At 37.6% G+C, this 22,643-nt stretch overlaps 1 protein-coding gene across 1 annotated transcript in view; it reads left to right on the top strand.

Moving 5' to 3' along the window:
• The first annotated feature begins 804 nt into the window (after positions 1 to 804).
• The window catches only part of Ncbp2l (nuclear cap binding protein subunit 2 like), a 31,445-nt gene continuing 9,606 nt past the window's right edge, over positions 805 to 22,643 (top strand). The window contains exons 1-2 of the mRNA XM_026402644.1: positions 805 to 1,016; positions 1,141 to 1,370. Coding sequence (XP_026258429.1) covers positions 805 to 1,016; positions 1,141 to 1,370 — 442 coding nt within the window. The remainder of the gene's footprint in view (positions 1,017 to 1,140; positions 1,371 to 22,643) is intronic.

Genomic DNA, 22,643 nt, shown 5'->3' with positions numbered 1-22,643 from the left:
AGGGAGAAAATGGCATTAGTTGAAATTCTCTAAAAAGATTTTAAAAATAGACTTGGAATAGTCAACTAATTAAATGCAAGACTTTCTAAAATTGAAGATGAGTAAGTGGAATTATTGATAATAAAATCTAATCTTAATTTAGGCCAAATTTATTTATGATACCAGAGAGTTTTCATTTTTACAGAGCTGTATAACAGTAATATATATATATATATATATATATATATATATATATAACAGTATTATATAACAGCATTATATTTTGATTCCCATATTGTGGACTTAGATTACAAATTATCACTATATGTCCCAATAGTATTTGTGCTTTGACACTGATCATAAATGTGATTTACCTAATCCCTAGTCCTTATTCAAGGATAGTAATGCTCATTTTCCATGAAAATTTGATCCATTTTCCTGTTTCATGCCATAATTTCCAAGAGCTCACTTTTATTTAAAGTGCTCTTTGGTTACAGATTAAGTATATCAGATTTAAGTCAACCAAAAACAGACTCTATGTAGACTCTTTCAGGAAGATTTTAAAAGTGGGATTTCATGATCATCTTCTTGGGTCTGGAACTGCTCATTTTTAGTTTGCCTTGACATGGTCAAGAGCTCATGGTCAAGAGCTGAGGTATCCTTGCATTTGGATATGAATTAAATATCCACAAATTTGTATTTTCATTTCCCTTCTTATAATTTCCTTTTTATTTTTAATTTTAAACAAACTCAGGCTGCAGTGGTGGTATCACTGTTTCCAAGGGGAACTGAAAACTGCTATTTACACTCTGTCCACTCAATACCATGTCCAGTGACTTGAGATTTCTGAATAATGTCTCCTTTCTGGAACTGAGTGATTACCAGGACCAGCAGTTCAGTGTTGATAATGTTGAGTATGAAAAATTACTGAAAGAGAACTCTACACTGTATGTGGGGAATCTTTCATTTCATACAGAGCCAATATATGAGCTCTTTAATGGATATAATGATATCAAGAATGTATTTATGGGGCTGGGGTTGTACCCCAGTGGTACAGCGCTTGCCTGACTTGTGTGAGGCACTGAGTTTGATCCTCAACACCACATAAAAATAAATAAAATAAAGGTATTGTGTCCCTCTACAACTAAATTTTTTTTTAAGAAAAGTATATTTATGGGACTGGGTAGAACTGGATAGATATGGTTTCTGTTTTGTACAATACCATAACAGAGCTGATGTTGAAAATGCCATGCAATTCCTAAATGGGACTTGCCTAAATGACCATATCATTGGAACAGATTGGGATCTCAGTTATTTAGAGGGTAGACAGTGTAGCAAGGGCCAATCTGGGGGCCAGGTAATAGATGATTTTCTTGAAGACTTTGATGTTGGTGGGGGACGCTTTAGAAAAAAGGTTCAGGCCCACAACAGGAGAGGAATACACTAGAGAAAACTTTGCAGCTCATTTTTTTTTAAATCAATTAAAGAACAATATCAGCTCTATAAATAGCCCATTCTACAAGTTTAAATTACTTTACTTGCTGAGCAGAAACCCTTGTGATGTAGTTTTCTCTCTGAAAATTTACTAAATGACACAAAATAAACAGAATCCTTTTGTTCCCACCTTTTGTGTGTGTGTGCGTGTGTGTATTTGTGCGCTGTGCTGGGGATTAAACCCATGGGCACTTTACTCTTGAGTTACATTCTCAGACCTTTTTAAAATTTTTTTTCTTTTTTGAGACAGGATCTCACTAAGTTGCTGAGGCTGGCCTTGAACTTGTGGTCCTTATGTCTCAGCCTCCAAAGTTGTTGAGATTACAAACAAGCACCACCATGGCCTGCCCATCTGAATTTTGTAGGTGGTTGACAAATTGCCAGTTTACCAGTTTGACTACTAAACTGGTCAAAAGTGAAGTGTTCTTCAGGAACGAATTAGGTATATTAGATCTGTGTCCTATAAAATCCAACTTCTCTTCTAAGAAGACTGCAGTTGAATTTTATGAACACATTCCAGGGGCCCCAAATCATCATTTTTTAAAGTGCATATAAAATAAAGTCAAATAAATGGAAAATTTAAAAAATTATCAAAGTAACACAAGAATATTACTTTAAACCATAAAACGTCTGGAAGAGTTTATGATGAAATGAGACTCCTCCTACTCTTCTCTTTCATATCTTAGGCCTATTAACTTTTTTTTTTTTTGGTACCAGGGATTGAACCTAGGAGCACTCAAGCACTGAGCCACACCCCTAGCCCTTTTTGTATTTTATTTAGAGACAGAGTCTTTCTAAGTTGCTTAGGGCCTTGCTAAATTGCTGAGGGTGGCTTTGAACTCACAATCCTCCTTCCTCAGCCTCCCTAGCTGCTGGAATTAGAGGCATGTTCTAGGAACTTAGGCCTGTTCCTTATGCAATAAGTTAATTTTTAAGCAGTTGTTTTGTTTGTTTTTTTTTTTTTTGGTTTTTCATCCATATCGCTAAATAGCATGACTGCTTATTTATTTTCATTTGAAACATTATCTATTGAATTCCTGCCTTCATAATGGGGATTTAGGTCACTTCTTACTTCAGTTTGCACTTTTCTAATCTGCATCCTCTCAGTATAGTTTACAATACTTTACTTATGTTTTCTATTATTAATTAGTGTAGGCTAGATTATACTGCAGTAACAAATAACCCCTCAAATCTTACTGGTATAACATCACTAAGAGCTATTCCTCCCACTACATTTCCATTGTTAAATACCTGAGGTCTTTGTATCATGTCATGATCATCCTCCCTTTTGGGTCCCAGGATGATATTATAATCACTAAGGGGATGGTGGTAGAAGGAAATTCAGTGGCAAAGCATGAGCTGGCTCTTTGAGCTTCCTCCCAGAAATGGTATATGTCACTTTTTACTCACATTTCAGTTCTCAAAATATATTACCAAAACTGACTTTGAGGGAGTGAGGGGGTGGGGAAGTTTCTGCTGGGAGAGGCCCCAAATACAATAGACATTCTTGTATTTTAACGTAGGTACACCTCCATTTTTGTTCTACCACATAGTACTCTCCACTTTGTAAGATGAAGATGTTAATTCCCCTTAGCCTGTATATCATCTTTCCTCTACCTTTTCTACTTCCCAGCTTCTTTCATTGTACTTTTGATTTTACTTTTAATAATTAAGTTGTCCATGCTCTGTCTTTAATTCCAAATGGTTAAAATTAGTAAGGAATATTTTATTATTGTGACTATGTAAATACTATTCTTTAAAAAGCCAAGGAAAATCCAACAATTGTATTTTTCTTGAAATTGTTCATCTTTTTCTATTTTTTAAAGGTGTTGGTTGTTTACTTATTTATTTTCATAGTCATAGTTGGACATAACACCTTTATTTATTTCTATGAGGTGCTGAGGATCGAACCAAGTGCCTTGCATGTGCTAGGCAAGTGCTCTAGCACTGAGCTACAACCCCAGCCCTTTTGTGTATTTTTTACACTATTAGTCTTTATTGCATCCCCTAATTTTCTGCAAATTTCTGTTAAAATCAAGTCTTCTATTCCCCTACTCTTTTCCTGTAATCTGTCTGTCCTTATGCTCCAATCTGGGTTTTTTACACTATTGATATTAAGATCAGATAGTTCTTTGTTGTGAGGGGCTGTCCTGTGCTTTATAAGATGTTTAGTGGCATTCTTGACCTTGTATATCCATTAACTATAGTATCACACATGCACACAAATGTATGCACAAGAATGCACATGCACACACACACTCCAACTCTGACAACCAAAAATGTCTTTAGACATTATCAATTGTTCTTGGTGGCAAAACCACCACTGGTTGAGAACTCCTATTCTAAGACAATAGTTGCCATCCAGGGACTTTTTTTCACTATTTTCCTGGGTCTGATTGACCATATCATAGATTTTGTATTTCTCTCTTCTGTGGTTTACTACTTTGCTTGCAGGAACACATTATCAAGGAACCAAGGCAAAACATGTGGCAAATTGATTTTTATGAGTCATCTTTATTCTTCCCAACACTTTCTTGATAGTTTGAATTGATGTATAATTCTAGATGACAATAATTTCCATCAGGAGTGTTAAGTCCCTTGTGCTCTAACATCCAATACCTGTCAGGTTTTTAAGTCTTGCTTTTTCTCTGTCAGAAATCTTGGTTTTCTCTTTATTATTGGTGTCCTGATGTTTCACAACAATGTTTATATAGTTGTATTTTGTTTTGTTTTAATTTACTATGATGGGCTTTCAAGGGGAACTTTCAATCTAGAGATTTGTACCTATTTTTAGAAATTCATTTGTATTATTTATTTGTTTCCTCACCCTCCATTTCCTCGGTTATTTTGTAATCCCCATTAGCTGGATATTGGGCCTCCTGGATTAATTCTCTAGTTTTCATGGGTTTAGCTATGTAAAGCATTATGGTAATCCTTTCCCTCTTGCTGGTGATTGGTTTAGTAGTAAAGACTTAAACCAATCAGAGATTGGCAATCCTGCGATGATAGTTATTATGCTCAGGGATAGATAACAAGTAATGGGAATCCAAGTGAGACTGAAATAAAAGATTTTTTACTTTATGCTTGAAGGAGAGGCATGTGATGTGAACAGGTATACATACAGTGATTACTATAAGCAGCTTTCTTATTATCATAGGAGAAACTAGCCCTAAGATGAATGGGACACTTCAAATGGTGAAAAGAGGGATCAAATATCCCCATGTCCTTTATGAGATAATTCAACTGCTGACTAACTGTATAGCACACATTATGTCTGGATGTCTTATTATGTAAGGAAATACATTATATTTTATTGTTTAACCATCTTGTGGCAGGATACTCTGTTGACATGGCAGCTAAAAGCAATCTGATCCCAAAGTTCACACATTTTTGCCTTCAGTTTCATCCTTGTTGTAAAGGAATTGAATCAATGCCTCATAAACTCAAGCCTGTATTTCCAGGGTTTGTGATCTTCTGGAAAATTGGGTAAAATCACCTTCTTATTTTGACTCCTTTACCTTGTAACCTGATGTCATCCTCTCTGGTCAGTAACTTTATTTCCTGAATCAGGAAGGAAAGGGAATGTCCATTTTTATGGAGTGATTATGTGCTAGGCACTTGTGATAATTAATCTGGGTTGTCAATCTGATTGGATTGAGATACTTTAAGATTCAGAGACTTCTGGGTGTTCATTGAGAGTGTTTCCAGAGATGATTTAGCTTGTGGGACAGCAAACTGAAGGGGGAAGACGTGCACTGAACCTTGGTGTCTCAGTTCCATAGGCCTGGGCCCTGGATGAAAAACACGTGGAAGAAGAAAGAAGCCAAGTGCAGACATAGCTCAATTCTTGAGTGGGTACTTAGATTCCTCCTGTGATCACCAGAGGATATTGGACTTTAGGTCCTTCACTCTGCCAAAGTGGATTGTGACCATCAATTCTCCAGGGAGTTTCTAGGCCTTCAGTCCTGGACTGAAACTGCATTATTGTTCCTTCTTCTGAAGCTCCAACTTCTTGGACTGAGCAACCCCCTTGGTTTCTCCAGTCCTCCAGCCTTCAGACAGCCATTGTGGGACTATCTGACTTCAGGTCCTATAAACTAATCTAATAAGTGCCCTTTTTATAATCATATAATCATTCTCATATATATATGAATGTGTGTGTGTATATATATATATATATATATGAATGTGTGTATATATATATATATATATGAATGTGTATATATATATATGAATGTGTATATTTTATATATATATATATATATATATAAATGTGTGTATATTTTATATATATATGAATGTGTCTGTTATATATATATCCTGTTGGTTCTGTTCCTCTAGAGAACTCTGACATACAGAATTTGGTAGCAGGAGTGACTTCTGGAGTTGTTAGGATTCGAGATGCTTCTCCAGCTGGTAGTATGGAGAATACAGATTGCCCATGCTGTGAACTATTTAAAGAGATATGCCAAGTAAATGTTTTTGATGATCCCAATTCACCATTTGAGAGAGGCACAGGAGTTTAGTGACTCTAAACATTATACTTTTGAACATTTCAGGAAAACTAAGGAAAATAATGATGTTGGCCAGTTACTTCTGGTTTCACAGGACAAAGCAACAAAGGAGAAGGATGAACTTAGAGATTCACCTTCTAGCTCCATATTGTCACAACCAATCTTAAATCTTCTCATTGTCCTCTAAAGGAGAACCTTTTCTCCTGCAGCCATAGGGCTCAGGTTGCTGAAAACCAGACACAAACCCTCATCCTGTGATTGGCTGAACTGGGAGGCAAGTTTAACTCTCAGCCTCAAAGGCTGTCTGTAGTTAATGTGAGGATATTGCTTGGGAAAGAATGGGATCCTGTAAATTGGGATGGAGACATGTGGTAGGAGGACCCTGAAGAAGCTGGAGACGTTGAACACCTATGTTCCAATGTTTTTTTTTTCCCTTGCCCAAGGAAGTAGCCTCCCCACTGTTACTAACAGAAAAAACATCCCCATCCATATCCTCTGTGGTATTGAACTCTCCACCTCTCCATGAGGGAAGGAATCCTACATTGCCTATGGAAACAGTAATGACCTCCTATGAATGAAGGGGAGGTTAGGTCCCCTTGAGGATGGACCGTGATACAATACCAAAGGCTTTCACTGTTAATCTTTCACCCCATGCTTCCCAAAGAGACCTATGGCTTTTTACCAGGATGAGTGTGCATTGGGGAAAAGGCAATGATTGGACCTTTTGGGGACTACTAGACATTAGCTCTGAATTGACATTGATTCTGGGAGATCCAAAACATCACCCTGGCCCTCCAGTCTAAGTAAGGACTTATGGAGATCAGTTGATCAATGGAATTTTGGCTAAGATATGACAGTTGGTCCAGGGGTTCCCTGAAAACTCATCCTGTGGCTATTTTCTCAGTCCCACAATGCATAATTCTGGTACATCTAATTAGCTTGGTAGAACCCCCACATTGGTTCTCTGAGTAGTGGAGTGAGGGCTATTATTGTGGGAAAGGCCAAATGGAAACCATTAGAGTTGTCTCTACCTGTGAAAATAGTAAATAAATATTGCATCCCTGGAGGGATTGCAGAGGTTAGTGAAAGATGCAGGGATGGTGGTCCCCACCACATTCCCATTTAAATCTCCTATTTGACCTGTGAAGAAGAGAGATGGATCTTGGAGGATAGTTGATTATCAAAAGCTTAATCAGGTGGTGACTCAATTGTGGCTACTGTACCAGATGTGTTTTCTTTGCTTGAGCAGATTAACACATTTCCTGGTATCTAATATGTGGCTATTGATTTGGATTTTTTTCCATACCTATTCATAATCCCCCCCAGAATCAATTTGCTTTCAGCTGGCAAGACTAGCAATACACCTTCACTGACCTACCTCTAGGATATATCCATGTCTCCAGTTATGACAGCCCTGTGTCATAACTTAGTTCATAAGGACTCTGGTCACCTTTCTGTTCTACAAGTTATCACACTGATACATTACACTGATGACATTATGCTGATTTAACAAGGTGATCAAGAGGAAGCAACTACTCTGGACTTATTAGTAAACCAGCTGCATGTTAAAAGATGGGAAATAAACCAACTAAAATTAAAAGACCTTCTACCTCAGTGAAATTTCTAGAAGTCCAGTGGTGTATGTAGGGCCTGATGAGATATCCCTCCATTTTTTTTGTACTGGGGATTTAATCCAAGGATGCCTAACCACTGAACTACATCCCCAGCATTTTTGTTTACTTTATTTTGAGACAGAGGCTCGTTGAGTTGCTAAGAGCCTAACTAACTTGCTGAAGCTGGCTTTGAACTTTCAATCCTTCTGCCTCATCCTCCCCAGCCACTGGGATTACAGGTGTACACCACTCTATCCAGCTGAGATATCCCTTCTAAGGTAAAGGATAAGTTATTATATCTGGCCCCTCCTTCAAACAAGAAAGAAGTACAATGCCTGGTGAATCTATGTAGATTTTTGGAGGCAACACATTCCTCACTTGGTTGTTTTATTCTGGCCCATCTTCCAAGTGACTTGAAAGGTTACTAGTTTTGAGTGGGCCCAGAGCAGAAGAAGGCTCTACAACAGGTCCAGACTGCTGTGAAGCCTGCTCTGCCACTTGGGCAATATGATCCAGCAGGTCCAATGGTATTTGAGGTGTCAGTGGCAGATAGGGATGTTGTCTGGATCCTTTGGCAGGCCCTTATAGGTGAATCACAGAGTAGACCACTGGGAGTTTGGAGCAAGGCCATATCATCTGAAAACCACTGTCTGAGTTCTTGGCCTGAAACTAGACCTTTGTGAAAACTGAATAATTGACCATGGGCCACCACCAAGTTACTATGCAACCTGAGCTGTCCATCATGAACTGGGTGCTATCTGATCCACAGGGTCCTAAAGTTAGGCATGTATAGCAGCAATATTCTTTCAAATGGAAGTAGCACATACATGATTGAGCCCAGGAGTGTCCTGAAGGCATGAGTAAGTTGCATAAAGAAGTGGCCCAATGGCCAAGGTTCCTACTCTTGTTACAATACCTTTTGTTCCCCAGCTTGAGCCTATGGCTTCATGAGCTGTACCTTATGATTAGTTGATAGAGGAAGAGAAGACTAGAGCCTAATTTACAGATGGTTCTGTACATTAGTGAGTACCATTGGAAAGTGAATGGCTCCAGCACAACAGCAACTTTCTGGGACATCCTTGAACATGAAAGGAAAACTTCAGTGTGCAGAGAGCTTCAGGCAGTGCAGCTGGTTGTACATTTCACATGGAAGGAAAAATGGCCAGACGTGTGACTGTATACTTATTCATGGGCTGTAACCAGTAGTTTGACAGGATGGTTAGGAGCCTGGAAAGAACATGATTGGAAAATTGATGGAAAAAAATTGGGGAAGAGGTGTGTGGATGGACCTCTCCAAATGGGCAAAGAATGCGAAGATATTTTTGTCCCATGTAGATGTTCACCAAAAGATGACCTTAGCAGAAGAGGGCTTTAATAATGATGTAGATAGGACAAATTGGTCTGTGGATAACAGTCAACCTCTTTTTTTAGCCACCCCTGTCATTGCCCAATGCGCTCATGAACAATATGACCATGATGGCAGAAATGTAGTTTATGCCTGGGCTCGGCAACATGGACTTCCACTCAGCAAGATTGATCTGCAGCCATTCCTGGGTGTCCAGTATGCCAGCATCAGAGTCTAGCCCAAAGCCCCAAATATGGTATCCTTGCCTGGGGTAATGAGCCAGTGACTTGGTGGCAGTTTGATCCATCTTGTAAGGGGCAGTAGTTCACCCTTACTGAAATAGATACTTGTTCTGTGTATAAACTTGTCTTCCTTGCATGTGATGCTTCTGCCAAAACTACCATCCATGGATTTACAGAATGCCTTATTTGTTGTCATGGTATGCCATGCAGCATTGTTCCTGACCAAGAAACTTACTTCACAGCCAAAGAAGTGTGGTATTAGGCTCATGCCCACAGAATTCACTGGTCTTATCATGTTTCTGAAGCAGCTGGGTTGATAGTACAGTGGAATGACCTTTTGAAGATGCAGTTACAGTGCCAGCTAGGTGGCAATTTCTGGCAGGGCTGGGGCAAGGTTCTCCAGAAGGCTGAATGTGCCCTGAACCTATATGATACTGCTATATGATACTGTTTCTCCTGTAGCCAGGATTCATGGGTTCAGAAATTAAGGAGTGGAAAGGGGAACAGTATCACTCACCATTACTCCTAGTGTCCCACTATCAAAATTTTTGCTTCTTGTTTTTGCAGATTTATGCTATGCTGGCCTAGAAGTCTTGTTTCTAAATGGGACAATGCCCCTACCAGGAGGCACAATGATTCCAAGGAATTTGAAGTTAAGATTTCCCTCTGGCTACTTAGGGCTTCTCATGCCTCTTAAGTCAACAGGCTAAAAAAGGAATTATGGTGTTGGCAGGGGTGAGTGATCCAGATTACCAGGGGCAAATTGGACTGTGATTCCACAATGGAACTAAGGAAAAGTATGTGTATATTGCTGGAACTCCCTTAGCGTGTCTCTTAGCATTACCTCCTAGCATTAAGGTCAGTGAGAAACTATAGCAACCAAATGTCTCAGATACTTCAGGAATGAAGGTGTGGGTTACCCCTCCAGGTAGATAACCAAGACTTGCTGAAGTGCTTCTTGAAGGCAGAAAGAATACAGAATGGGTAGTTGAAGAAGGTAGTTATAAATAACAACTATAGCCACATGACCAGTTACAGAAATGAGGATTATAATTGTCATGAGTTCTTTCTTTCCTATTTTGTTAAGAATATGTTTGTGCATATATGCATATGTATTATAAGCAGCGATGTCTGTTTCCTCTCCTCTCTTATTCCTTTATCTTGTAATAATATTAATTACTTAATGTCAATGCTAAAAGTCATGTTAAATCTACTTTATAGTATTTAAGTTGTGGGATGTCAGAAGAGTAAACACCACCCAAAACTTTGCTGCATATTCTAGGGAAGAAATTAGTGCATTTTTGGTTCTACAAAGGATAGTTATATCATGTTAGGTGAAATCATGACCTTGTTGTTGTGTTTATTTGGAGACTAAGTATGATTTAAAAAGATATTTGGGTGTCAGGTTAACATGGGGTGGATTTGTGATGGTTAATCTGCATTATCAACCTGATTGAATTAAGAGATGCTTTAAGATTCAGAGACTTCTGGGTATGTCATTAGGGTGCTTCCAGAGATGACTGGCATGTGTGATAACAAACTGAGTGGAGAGACATACCCAGAATATGGGTGGCACAGTCAAATAAGCTGAAGTCTGGATGGAAAAATGGCGGAAGATGGAAGAAACCAGTGCAGATGAAGCTCAATTCTTCTTGAGTGGGTGTTTGGATTGCTGCTGCAGTTGCCCAAGGATGATTCTTCTGAGGCTCCAGTTTCTTGGACTGAGTAGCTCACTGGTTCCTCCAGCTCTTATCTACAGATGGCCATTGTAGTATTCTCTGGTTTCAGATCCTGTAAGTCAATCTAATAAATCCCCCTTTTATAATTATATATATATATATATATATATATATATATCTCACAACACATATATGTGTACACACACACACACACACACACACACACACACACCCTATTGGTTCTGTTCCTCTAGAGAAACCTGACAAATACAGCACTTTATATTTAGAACACATTTATTCCTGTGTACATTACCTAGGTGAGGAAACTGAGGATCAAAGAGATAAAATAATTTGCTCAAGGGCATCAACTAGTAAGTGGCAGAGCTGGGATTCAAACCAAGAGAGTCATTAAGCTGATGCCCTTAATTAGAGTACTTTATTATCTCTTTCCCTTTCTCTCAGGCCACTAACTCTAAAACCTTCTGTGAATTTCTTTTTTCTCAGGGAATAATTCGACTACATCACACTGGAGCTCTCTCTTTCTCCAGTAATCTTTCTGGCTTGACTTGCAGGATCTCTTAGATCTCACATCTACTGCCACCTAGCCATAGCTATTTTTACATTTAGGGAGAAGGAAGACCATCTGACAGTATTTCTGGCCAATTTAGCTTACTCTGCATACAGCAATAGAGTTTACCAAATTTTCAGCATCTCCCTTCTGCAACTTCCCTAAAATAGAAAAAGAAAATTTAAAGTCATTGGAGTAAAATTTGTTTTCATTACAGGGTGCTTTTGGAAGGAAATTTTGAAGTATAACTCAGCTATTCCTCCTAGTGGCTTCCCACTTGGATTGGTTCCAAGGATGTCTTCCTAGACTCAGAAAATGCTTTTAAGAATTTCTTCTGAATGATACTTTTGGTTAAGTAAAAGATTTTTTTTTTTTACTGTGTGGTTGGAAAACTCCTCCAGTAGCTCTTACAATATGTTCCTCAATATCATGCTGAATGCATCAATAGATTAAAGGATAAACCCTACACAATCATCTTAATAGACTCGGAAAAAAGCATTTGAAAAAATGCACTACCCCTTTCCTTAGTAAAAGAAACTCTCAGAAAACTAGGAATAGAAGAGAATGTCCTCACCCTGATAAAGGGTATCTATGAAAACCCCATAGCTAACATCATCAGTGATGAAATATAAAAAACTTTCCCTTGATGTCAGGAACAAGACATTTCTATTCAACATTGTCCTACAGGTTCTAGCTAGAGCAATTACATAAGAAAATGAAATAAAAGGCATTCAGATTGGAAAAGAATAAATAAAATTTTAAATTATCTTTATTTTCAGGTGACATGATTATTTATAGATAAAACCCTAAAGAATCCCCCCAAAAGAACTATTGGGATTAATAGTTCCACAAAAATTGCAGTATGCAAGATAAATATACCCAAATCAATTGTGTTCTAAATACAATTAATAAAAAAAAATTCCAAAAGGAAATTAAGAAGGCAATTCCATTTACAATAGCATCAAAAAGAATGAACTACTTAGGAAGGAATTTACCAAAAGAAGTGCTAAACTTATACTCTGAAAACTATAAAACCTTGTTGACAGAAACAAAAGAAGACTTAAATAAATGGAAATATATTCCATATTCATGGATTGAAAGATTTAATGATTTAATATTCATCGATTTAATTATTTAATGATTTAATAAGAAGATTTAATAAGAGGGTAATACCTCCCATATTGATCTATAGATTCAATGCAATTCCTATAAAAATTCCAGCTGACTTTTTTTGTAGACAAGATGATCTCAAAATTCATATGGAAATGCAGCAGTTAGAATAGCCAAAACAATCATGAAAGAGAAGAACAAAGTTGGAGGACACAAACTTCCTGATTTCAAAACTTACTACAAAGTTACAATATACAAGACAGCATGGTACTGGCATAATCATAGACATGGAAATCAATGGGATATAATTAACAATCCAGAATAACCTTTTCATTTATAGTCAACTAAGTTTTTTTAGTTGTAGATGGACATAATAACTTTGTTTTTTAAATTTATTTTTATGTGGTGCTGAGGATTGAACCAAAAGCCTCACAACTGCTAAGCAAGTGCTCTACTACTGAGCTACAACCCTAGCCACAGTCACTTAATTTTTGACAAGGCCATTCAATGGGTAAAAGAATAGCTTTTGATAGAAATATGCACAATTGGATGTATACATGATGGGTGAAAGGACATATATATGTGAAAGAATGAAATTGGACCCCCTACTTCATACCATATACTTAACTGAAAATGGATCAAAGATCTAAATGTAAGAGCCAGCACTATGAGACTCTTGGAAGAAAATAATAGGCATACATTTTTAGATATGGATTTTTAGCAATGGATTTTTAGATATGACACCAAAAGCAAGTCAACCAAAGGAAAAAGAAATAACTTGGATATTATCAAAATTAAAAATCATATCTGATAAGAAACTGTATATATCCATATCTATAATATTTAAAGAACTCCTATAATTCAATAATAAAAAGATAAACCAATTTAGAAAGTGAGCATCCAGGCACAGTGGTACACACCTATACTCTCAGGTACTCAGGAGGCTGAGGCAGGAGGATCACATGTTTGAGGCTAGCCTGGGCAAAATAAAAAATAAAGAGGATTGGGAGATGTACTTAAGTGATAGAGTGCCTCTAAGTTAAATCTCCAGTATCAATCTATATATATATATATATATATATATATATATATATATATATATATTGGGCAAAATATCTGAATAGGTGTTCCTTCAAAGAAGAGATACCCATGATGAATGAATACATGTTTCAGCCAGCTTTTTCACTGCTGTGACTAAAGGACCTGATCAGCACAATTATAGAGTAGGACTCATGGTGTCAGAGGTCTTAGTCCATAGAAGGCTGGCTCCATTTCTCAGGGCTCAGGATGAGGCTGAACATTATGGCAGAGTGTGTAGCAGAGGGAAGCAATGGACATCATGGTGATCAAGAAGCAGAGTGTCTCCACTTGTCAGATACAAATATATACCCCGAAGCCACACCCCAATTCCCACCTCCCCCAGCCACACCCTACCACTTCCCCTACTACTCAGTTAATCTCTATCAGGGGATTAACTCACTGATTAAACTCTTACAACTCAACTATTTCTCCTCTGAATCTTCTTGCATTGTTTCACATCCAAACCATAACAGCACATAAAAAGATGTTCAACATTGTTAACCATTCAGGGAAACTGAAATCAAACCCAAAATGAGGTACAGTCAGGATGACTGTAACCAAAATGTCAGATAACAAATGTTAGTGTAGATGTAGAGAAATTGTAACTTTCATACATTGCTGATGAGAATGTAAAGTAACGCAACTACTTTGAAAACACTCTAAACGGTCCTTGAGAAGTCAAACATGGAGGACCATATGACCTAACAATTCTACTATCAGGATACATTCATGAGAAATGAAAACATGTTCATACAAAAACTTGTACTCCAATGTTCACAGTGCCATAATTCATTATAGCCCCAAAGTAGGAACAACCCAAATGTCCATATATTGATTATGAATAAACAAATTATGGTATATCCATACAATAAAATATTATTCAGTTAAAAAGAAATTAAATACTGATACATGCTGCTAAATGAGTGAATTTTTTATTAGTTATTTTTAGTTATTCATGACAGTAGAATTTTGAAAACATAATGCTAAGTGAATGAACCCAAACACAAAGGGCCATAGGTGGTATGATTTCACATATATGAAATATTCAGAGTAAGTAAATTCATATAGACAAAAAGAAGATTAATAATTTACAGGAGCAGGTGGTGGGATGGGGATTTGGGGAAAAGTGACCACTGATGAGTATGAAGTTTCTTTTTGGAATGGTGGAAATGGCATTTAAATCCATGCAAATAAGTTCACCCACTGAGAGAACATAGAGCGAAGACAGGGTATGGGGTGGTTCACGGAACAATGCATTTTTTTAAAAGGTAAAGGAAGGATGGCAGCATTTAGTAAAGGTGAATGAGAAATAGCTAAGAAGTTAGGAGGAAAACCATGGGATTATAGCGTCAAGACAGACAACTAGGAAGTGTATTTCAAAATGGAAGGCATGCTGAATGCTATTGAGAGCATGAGTAAAATGAGGACAGATAAGTGCTCATTAGATTTACCAAAATGTAGGTCATTGACAACAACAGTTGTTTGGATGAAATGGTTGGGGTGGTGGGCTGATTATAATGGATTGGGAACTGAATGGGAAGGCAGGAATTCCAGACAGCATATTTACACAACTCTGTATATGAGAAGTTGGCTATAAAGGGGATAGGATAAGTGGGATGGAAGTTGGAGGTTTGTATATGATCAAAGGAGAGTGTTTATTTTTTAAGATCAGCAGTATTAGGACATGCTTGAACTCTGAAGGAAACTGCCCAAGGTGAGTAGGGGAGTCGGAGGGAGAGGGAGAGGCAGAGGACTGCAAAAAGAGAAAGGAGCTAATTAAAGGTGCATATTCCTCAAAGAGAATAAATGGAATGGGATTCATAGCATAATGGAGAGACTATTTACTTTCTTGTGGTATAATTGTATGAACCTAAAGTGAAAGTAATCAGCTAAATTGTGTAATACCCCCTGAACTATTCAGTATCTTGGGTGCATGCCCCAAGAAGGCAGATGGCAGAGGATTAGAGTTTTGCCAGGAGAATAAAGTGAAGGAGAAATGGGCAAGGTAGCTGAGTGTACTTGCAAAGATGAAACATGCATTCAAGTTAGAGATGAAGTGAGGAGGGAGGCTGATGGACAGTGAGAAAAGTAAATGACAATGGATTTGAGGTCTTAGGAAGGCTTCTTACATATAAATTTATCTACATACACATAGTTTCTTGTTTTTTTTTTCTTATCCTAAGTGGGAAATCTATACATTCTACTAAGGCTAATGCTCAATCAATGTTCCTACTGCCAAAAATGACTCCTATATCTTTACCCTCTTTCTACTTGATAGTTCCCTTGAGACTATAAACAAGCCCAAATGTCTCCCACCTATACAATAGGCAACTTCTGCAACAACTACCACAACTGGATTTCTTTTCAGTCAAACTTGTTGAAAGAATTTGAAAAGTAAAGCAAAACTGATTGAGAAGTTGCTGTTTTCACTTCAAATCATTTGTTTGCTCTTTTATTTTTGCATAATTTTAGATTCACAGAAAAGTTACAAGAAGAGTAGAAGAAAGATACCATTTACCCTTCTCCCAGATTCCCCAAATGCTAATATTTATTACATTTTTACCACATTTGTCTCTTCCTTCCTCTCCCTACACACACACACACACACACACACACACACACACACACACACACATACGTATTTTCTCATTACTTCTCAGACTTTAATGTACTAGTTTAAGTATTCACTGATGATTCTTGCCTGATTCAGCTATTATTCTGATGGAGGCCAAATGGTGTTTTATTTTTATTCCATCATTTCTCCTACGTTGATTATTACTGTAAAGATGAACTTTCCCTTCTTTCTCATTTGTTTATAGCAGTGTGGACTCATAGATTCTTATATTATTCAATGAGTTAGCATCTTTTATCATGATTATTTTAATGCTTCAGATTTCCAGATTTGGTCAGTGGAAGTCTCTTCATGCTGGCGTTGTGTCTATTTGTCCATTTGACATTCCCTCATTATTTCTGAATGCAGTATTACTTTCTTACATAAAAACAATATTCTAGGCTTATATTGTATTTCTCTTACCCCAGCCATGAAACCATCCATTTCTTTAATAAGTACTATTTCTTTCAGTTGAGAATACCATTTAGCAACCAAGGTCTGGATACCTGCTTATTATTATTATTTTTTAATCAGGCGTTGGACCCAAGAGTGCTTAACTACTAAGCCACATCCCCAGCCTTCTTTACTTTTTATTTAGAGACAGGGCCTTGCTAAGTTGCTTAGGGTCTTACTAATTTGCTGAGGCTGGTTTTGAACTCACAATCCTTTTGCCTCACCCTCCTGAGCCACTGGGATTACAGGTGTGCACCACAGCATCCAGCTTGCCTGCTGTTCTTGTTGCATGCAGAACCTCTCAGTGGATAGAACTAAACATCTCTAATCAGCAGCTTGGGTACAGGTCCCAAGAAGGCAGATGGCAGAGTTTATCTAGGATTGAAGTTTTGTCAGTAGCGTACAAGTGAAGGAGAGATGGGCAAGGGAGCTGAGTATAGTTGCAATGATGGAATGTACAGTCAAGTTAGGAGTGAAGTCAGTAGGGAGGCTGATGGGCAGTAGGAAAAGTAATAGGGAATTCCTTTTTGTAATTTCTAGATCCAAATGCCACTCTTTGGTCTTGATCTTCCTCAACTTTTCCTCTGTGTTTGACTCTATGGACACTCTTCCTATTATTATTATTATTATTGTTTGGGGATTAAACCCAACATCACTCTACCATGGAGATACACTCTCAGTACTTTTAATTTTTTTCCACATTTTTATTGGTGCATTATAGTTGTACATAATTGTACATACAATTGTACATAATTAATCCCAATAATATGGATTTGTTGTTCCATAATAATATATGCACACAATATAACAATATAAGTTAGCCAATATATTGCCTAGTATTTCCCTTTTCCCTTACCTCCTCCTTCCCCCTGGTCTGTTTCCTCTATTCTGATGATCTCCCTTCAATTTTTATGAAATCATATCCACCTTTCTTTTCATTTTCCAAAATGCTAGATTATCCAGGTTGTCCTCAAACTTGTTGATCCTCCTCCTGTCTCAGCCTCCCGAGTAGTTGGGATTACAGGTAGATGCCACCACACCAGACCTGATTCTCCTTCTTGAAACATTCTACTTATTGAGGCAGACATAATAATTCCCCCCCACAAGATGTCCACATTTGAATTCCTGAAATTTGTGAATATATTGCTTTATGTGGAAGAACAGACTTTGTAGATCTGATTGAGTTAAGGATCTTGAGATGGGGAAATCATCCTGGATTATTTGGGTGGACTTAATGTAATCACAAGGATCTTTATAAGAGGGAGGCAGAAGAACAGTCAGAGAAGGGGATATGATGGCAGAAGCAGAGAGAGTGAAGGAGATATAAGTATAATATGCTGCTGGTTTTGATGAAGGAGGAAGGGTCCAAGGAGCTAGAAGCTGGCAAAGGCAAGAAAACAAATTATTCCCTAGATGGCAGAAAGGGTCAGTCCTGTTGAAACCTTGACTTTCACTCAGTGAAACTAGTTTTAGATTCCCTATCTTCAGGAGTGTGAGCTAATAAATTTGTGTTTTTTAAGCTTCTAAATTTGTGGTGATTGGATACAGCAGCAATAAGAAACTAATATGCTTCACTCCATGATACTCTACCATCCTGCTTTTCCTACCTTTCTGGCTGCTCATTGTCTACCTCCTTCTGGGGCCCCTCTTCATCCACCATTCCTTAAATGTTAATGTTCCCCAGGCCTCTGTCTTTAGCCCTACCCTCAACTTTCCTTGGAGCCTTATCTGCTCTCTCAATTCCAATTCACATGCTCATGATATCTACATCTGGGTATTCAGTGCTCATCTCTCTCCTGAGCAATCCACACACATATCCATTTATCTACTCAACAATTTCACTGGATTGTTTCATAGACTCTTTCAATTCTGCAAGTCCAAAACTAATCTCATTATCCTTCTCCCATTTCCCCATTCCCATTTCCCTTCAAAGTTTCCTTCTTCTTCTGCATTCCCTACCACCATCCCCTTTACCCAAACAGAATTCTGAATAATGTCTCTATCCCTTGGAATGGCATGAAGCGTGTTTGTGATCTAGCCTCTGACTACTTGATCAACTTCTCTTCATTTCACTCCACACTCAGCCTATGTGTCTAGAATATTATCACATCATGGAAGCTGCTACATTTCCTCTGGCCTTTTTGCAATTTTGTGCTATCTTTCTGAAATGCCTTCTTGCCCCCAGATAACTTCTAGACTGCTTTCAAGACTCCTCTTTCCCTGACTATCCTCTTGCCACTTCCACTGCTGATTATGACCTTATTGTACATGTTTTGTAGCAGTTTGTATTTATCATATCTCAGGACTTTATCAAATTTTTGAATTTGTGTATTTAGCCCCTACTAGATTTTGGGTTCCTTGAGGAAAGGGACTCAATTCATATTGAAAAATTAAATTCTAGAATAATGAGTTTGGTTTATATAAGGTACCTATGGAAATCCATCGAATTGCTTTCTAGTCACAAGTTTTTATCTTATTGTATTATATGTTGTACATTGAAAATTATTTGAAATAAAATATAAAGTTGATGTATTAATTGTCATATAGTTTTTAGATATTTTTAATCATCTAATTCTGTACATCTGGACTGCATTTTCATTACTTAAAGTTTGTATTTCCTAAAAAAAATTTGTATTTCCTTAGAATGAAAGTTGAAGTCTCACCTAAAAGACTGTCTTCAGTGAACAGGTAAGCAATTTTCTATAGAGCTGCACATAACTGAGTTTTCATTCTTTCCTGCAAATAAATCAGGAATTAGAGACTCTAAGGGTTGAGAAAGACCTTTATATATCTCATTTTCCAGTGATTCTCAACCCAGATATCTCATCTCAGGGATCCTGTAAATATGCAGATTCTAAGACCTTGCCCCAGAGATACAATACAGTAAATCTTAGGCCAGTATTTCTAAAGTTCTCCTCAGTAAATTCAGATGAACAATCAATTTTTAGAACCCTTAATCTGGTCTACTGATCCTTCCAGGGCTTAAATACTCTGGATACCAGTAAACAGCATATACATTTTTTTTCAAAATTGATTATGTAGACTAATTTATAGGAAGTGTCTTTACAATACTGCCTTCCATGTATCTATTTTTTATTTAGGTCTTCTTACATGCTATAATTAAATTAGATGAGAAAATGCTTTAAAAAATCTCAAACATCAGGGGGCAGTGGCATACTCCTGTAATTCTAGTGGCTCAGGAGGCTAAGGCAGGAGGATCAAGAGTTCAAAGCCAGCCTCAGTAACTTAGTAAGGTGCTGCTTTAAGCAGCTCAGTGAGACCCTGTATCTAAATAAAATACAAAATAGGGCTGGGATGTGGCTCAGTGGTCGAGTACCCCTGAGTTCAATCCTTAGTATCCACCCCCGCCCCCAATCTCAAACATACACAGAAAGGATGTTATAAATATATTTCCACATATCCATCATTCCTGTTTCAACAATAACCAACATGTGGACAATCTTCTTTTATCTGCAAACCAACTAATCTCTTCTTCCTCTAAATTATTTTAAAACAAATCCTAGGCATCCATATGATTTTCTCCAGGAATACTGAAGTGGTAATTCGAAAAGATAAGTTGTCTCTTCCTCTGCCTTTTTCTGTCCCTCACTCATTATAATCAATAGACTATTCTTTTCACCTAAAAATTAGCATGAAATCATTAATATAATCAAATATCCAATCAGCTTTCAAAATACCCAATTGTGTCATAAGCATCTTTTAGAAGTTGGTTTGTTCAGATTAGGATGAGGTTTTTAGTTGTACTGTTAATACTAGTATTATCATTACATTCTCTGCCAAACAAACCTCTATCCTATACATTGACTTTCAGTGATGGGGAGCTTGCTGACTTCCATGGCAGCTCATTTTAATCTTTGGATAGCCTGACTATGAAGTTCCCATTTGATTTAAAGTATTTCTGTCTCCCTATGTCTCCCATCTATTGGGTCTTACACAAAACCAATCTGCTCTCCCTGCTCCATGACAGGCCGTATTGGTTTCCTGTGGCTGCCATAACAAAGTATCACAAACTGTGTGGTTGAAAACAACAGAAATGTATTGTCTCACAGTTCTGGAGTTTGCAAATCTGCAATTAAGGTGTTGACAAGACTATGTTCCCCCTGAAGGTTCTAGGGGAGAATCTTTCCTTTTCTCTTCCAGATTTTTTTGGTGGGGGCTCCTTGTTCCTTGGCTTGTGGCAGTGTAATCCAATCTTTGACTATCTTCACATGACTATCTTCCTTCTACGTTTGTGCTCAAATTTTCCTGTTCTCATAAAAACACCAGTTTTATCAGAGTAAGGGCTCACTTTATTACAATGTGACTTCATCTTAATCAATCACATCTTTGAAGAAATCTTTCTCAAGTGAGGTCACATTCTGAGGTTCTGGGGGTTAGGACTTCAACAATCTTTTGGGGGCACATAATTCAAACAGTAATATAGCTATTCAAAACTTGAAGAGAACCATCAAATCCCTCAGTCTTCCCTTATCCTGATTAAACTTTCTCTAACCCTTCAACCATTTCTCAAACTTGGATTTATTTTTTCAAAACCTCTGGTATTTATTGGATAATCCAACTTACCTTGCCAGTTGAAAAGTTGTTTATGTGTAGTTTGACCATGCAGAATAAATCCACAGTATCTCTTTGCTGGTTCCTCATACACTATTTCTATTTCTGCAGTCCAAATTTGAATCACTACACTTCTATATCTTTTTCCTCTATCTCCCTCACCTTACCCCAAGTTATGTGTCCTTCTTCTGTTTTATTATTTATTTATTTTTTTGTTCAGTTATTTATTTATTCATTTTTGGTACTGCAATTTGAACGCAGGGTGCTTTAACTACTGAGCTACATCCCAAGCCATTTTTATTTTTTATTTTGAGATAGACTCTCACTAAGCTGATCAGTGCCTCACTCAGTTTTTGAGGAACTTGTGATCCTCCTGCCTCATCCTCTCAGGCCACTGAGATTACCAGTGTGTGCCACCATGCCCAGCTCTTTTATTTTTCCTCCTTTATAATCGCACTTACTACACTATGTAATAATTGTGTAAAAATAATTAAGGATGTCATAAGTCAACTTAATGAGACAATAGTGTGTTGTGGCCATAAAATAGGTTATTTATCAAGCAGTCATTTAATTCTTAGTATGTGCCAGGCACTGTAAATGGTGCCATGGGTACAACTTTGGATAAGCCATAGTCCCTGCCTTTGAGTAGCTCATAATCTAATGAGGGATGTGAGCAGACAGGACAAATACAGTCAAATGAGAGCTGTGATAAAGGCCAGTTCAGGATGCCTTGAAAATACAGAAGAAAGCCATCTAACCCAGCCCAGTATGGAACCTATTAAAGGAAGCCTTGTTTGAGGAGATGATGTCTAGGCTGAGTCTGAGAGGATGAGAAAAAGTCAGCCAGGCAAAAGGGGAGTCAATAGTGGGGGAGTGGGGGAGCTGGGGATGTGGCTCAAGTGGTAGCATGCTCACCTAGCATGCATGAAGCACTGGGTTCGATTCTCAGCACCACATAAAAATAAAATAAAGATGTTATTTCCACCTAAAACTAAAAAATAAATATTTAAAAAGAATAGTGGGGGAGTGGGCACAAAAACAGAGGCCACAGTATGAAGGAATACATAAAATGGAGAATTGTAATGTTGCAAGCAGTTTGGAATTGTTGAAACATTAGCTGTGAGACAGCAGTTGGCAAGTTTCAGGAGATTGGTATGGTCTTTGACGTAGCTTAAACTCCATTCTGGTAGGCAATGGGGTGTTACAAGATCAGATTTTCACTTTAAAAGACTAATTCTGGTGACTGTGTGGGGAACTAAATAGGGGAAGAACTGGAGGCAGAGAGAGTGGCTAACAGTTGGTTATAACTAATAGGTGTATGATGAGTTCAGAAATATTTGAGAAGTAGAATCACTAAGATTGGGTCAATTGGGGCTGGGGATG

Source organism: Urocitellus parryii, chromosome X (assembly GCF_045843805.1).
Source record: "Urocitellus parryii isolate mUroPar1 chromosome X, mUroPar1.hap1, whole genome shotgun sequence".
Classification (NCBI taxonomy): Eukaryota; Metazoa; Chordata; class Mammalia; order Rodentia; family Sciuridae; genus Urocitellus; species Urocitellus parryii.
This window is presented reverse-complemented; position numbering and strand designations above follow the sequence as displayed.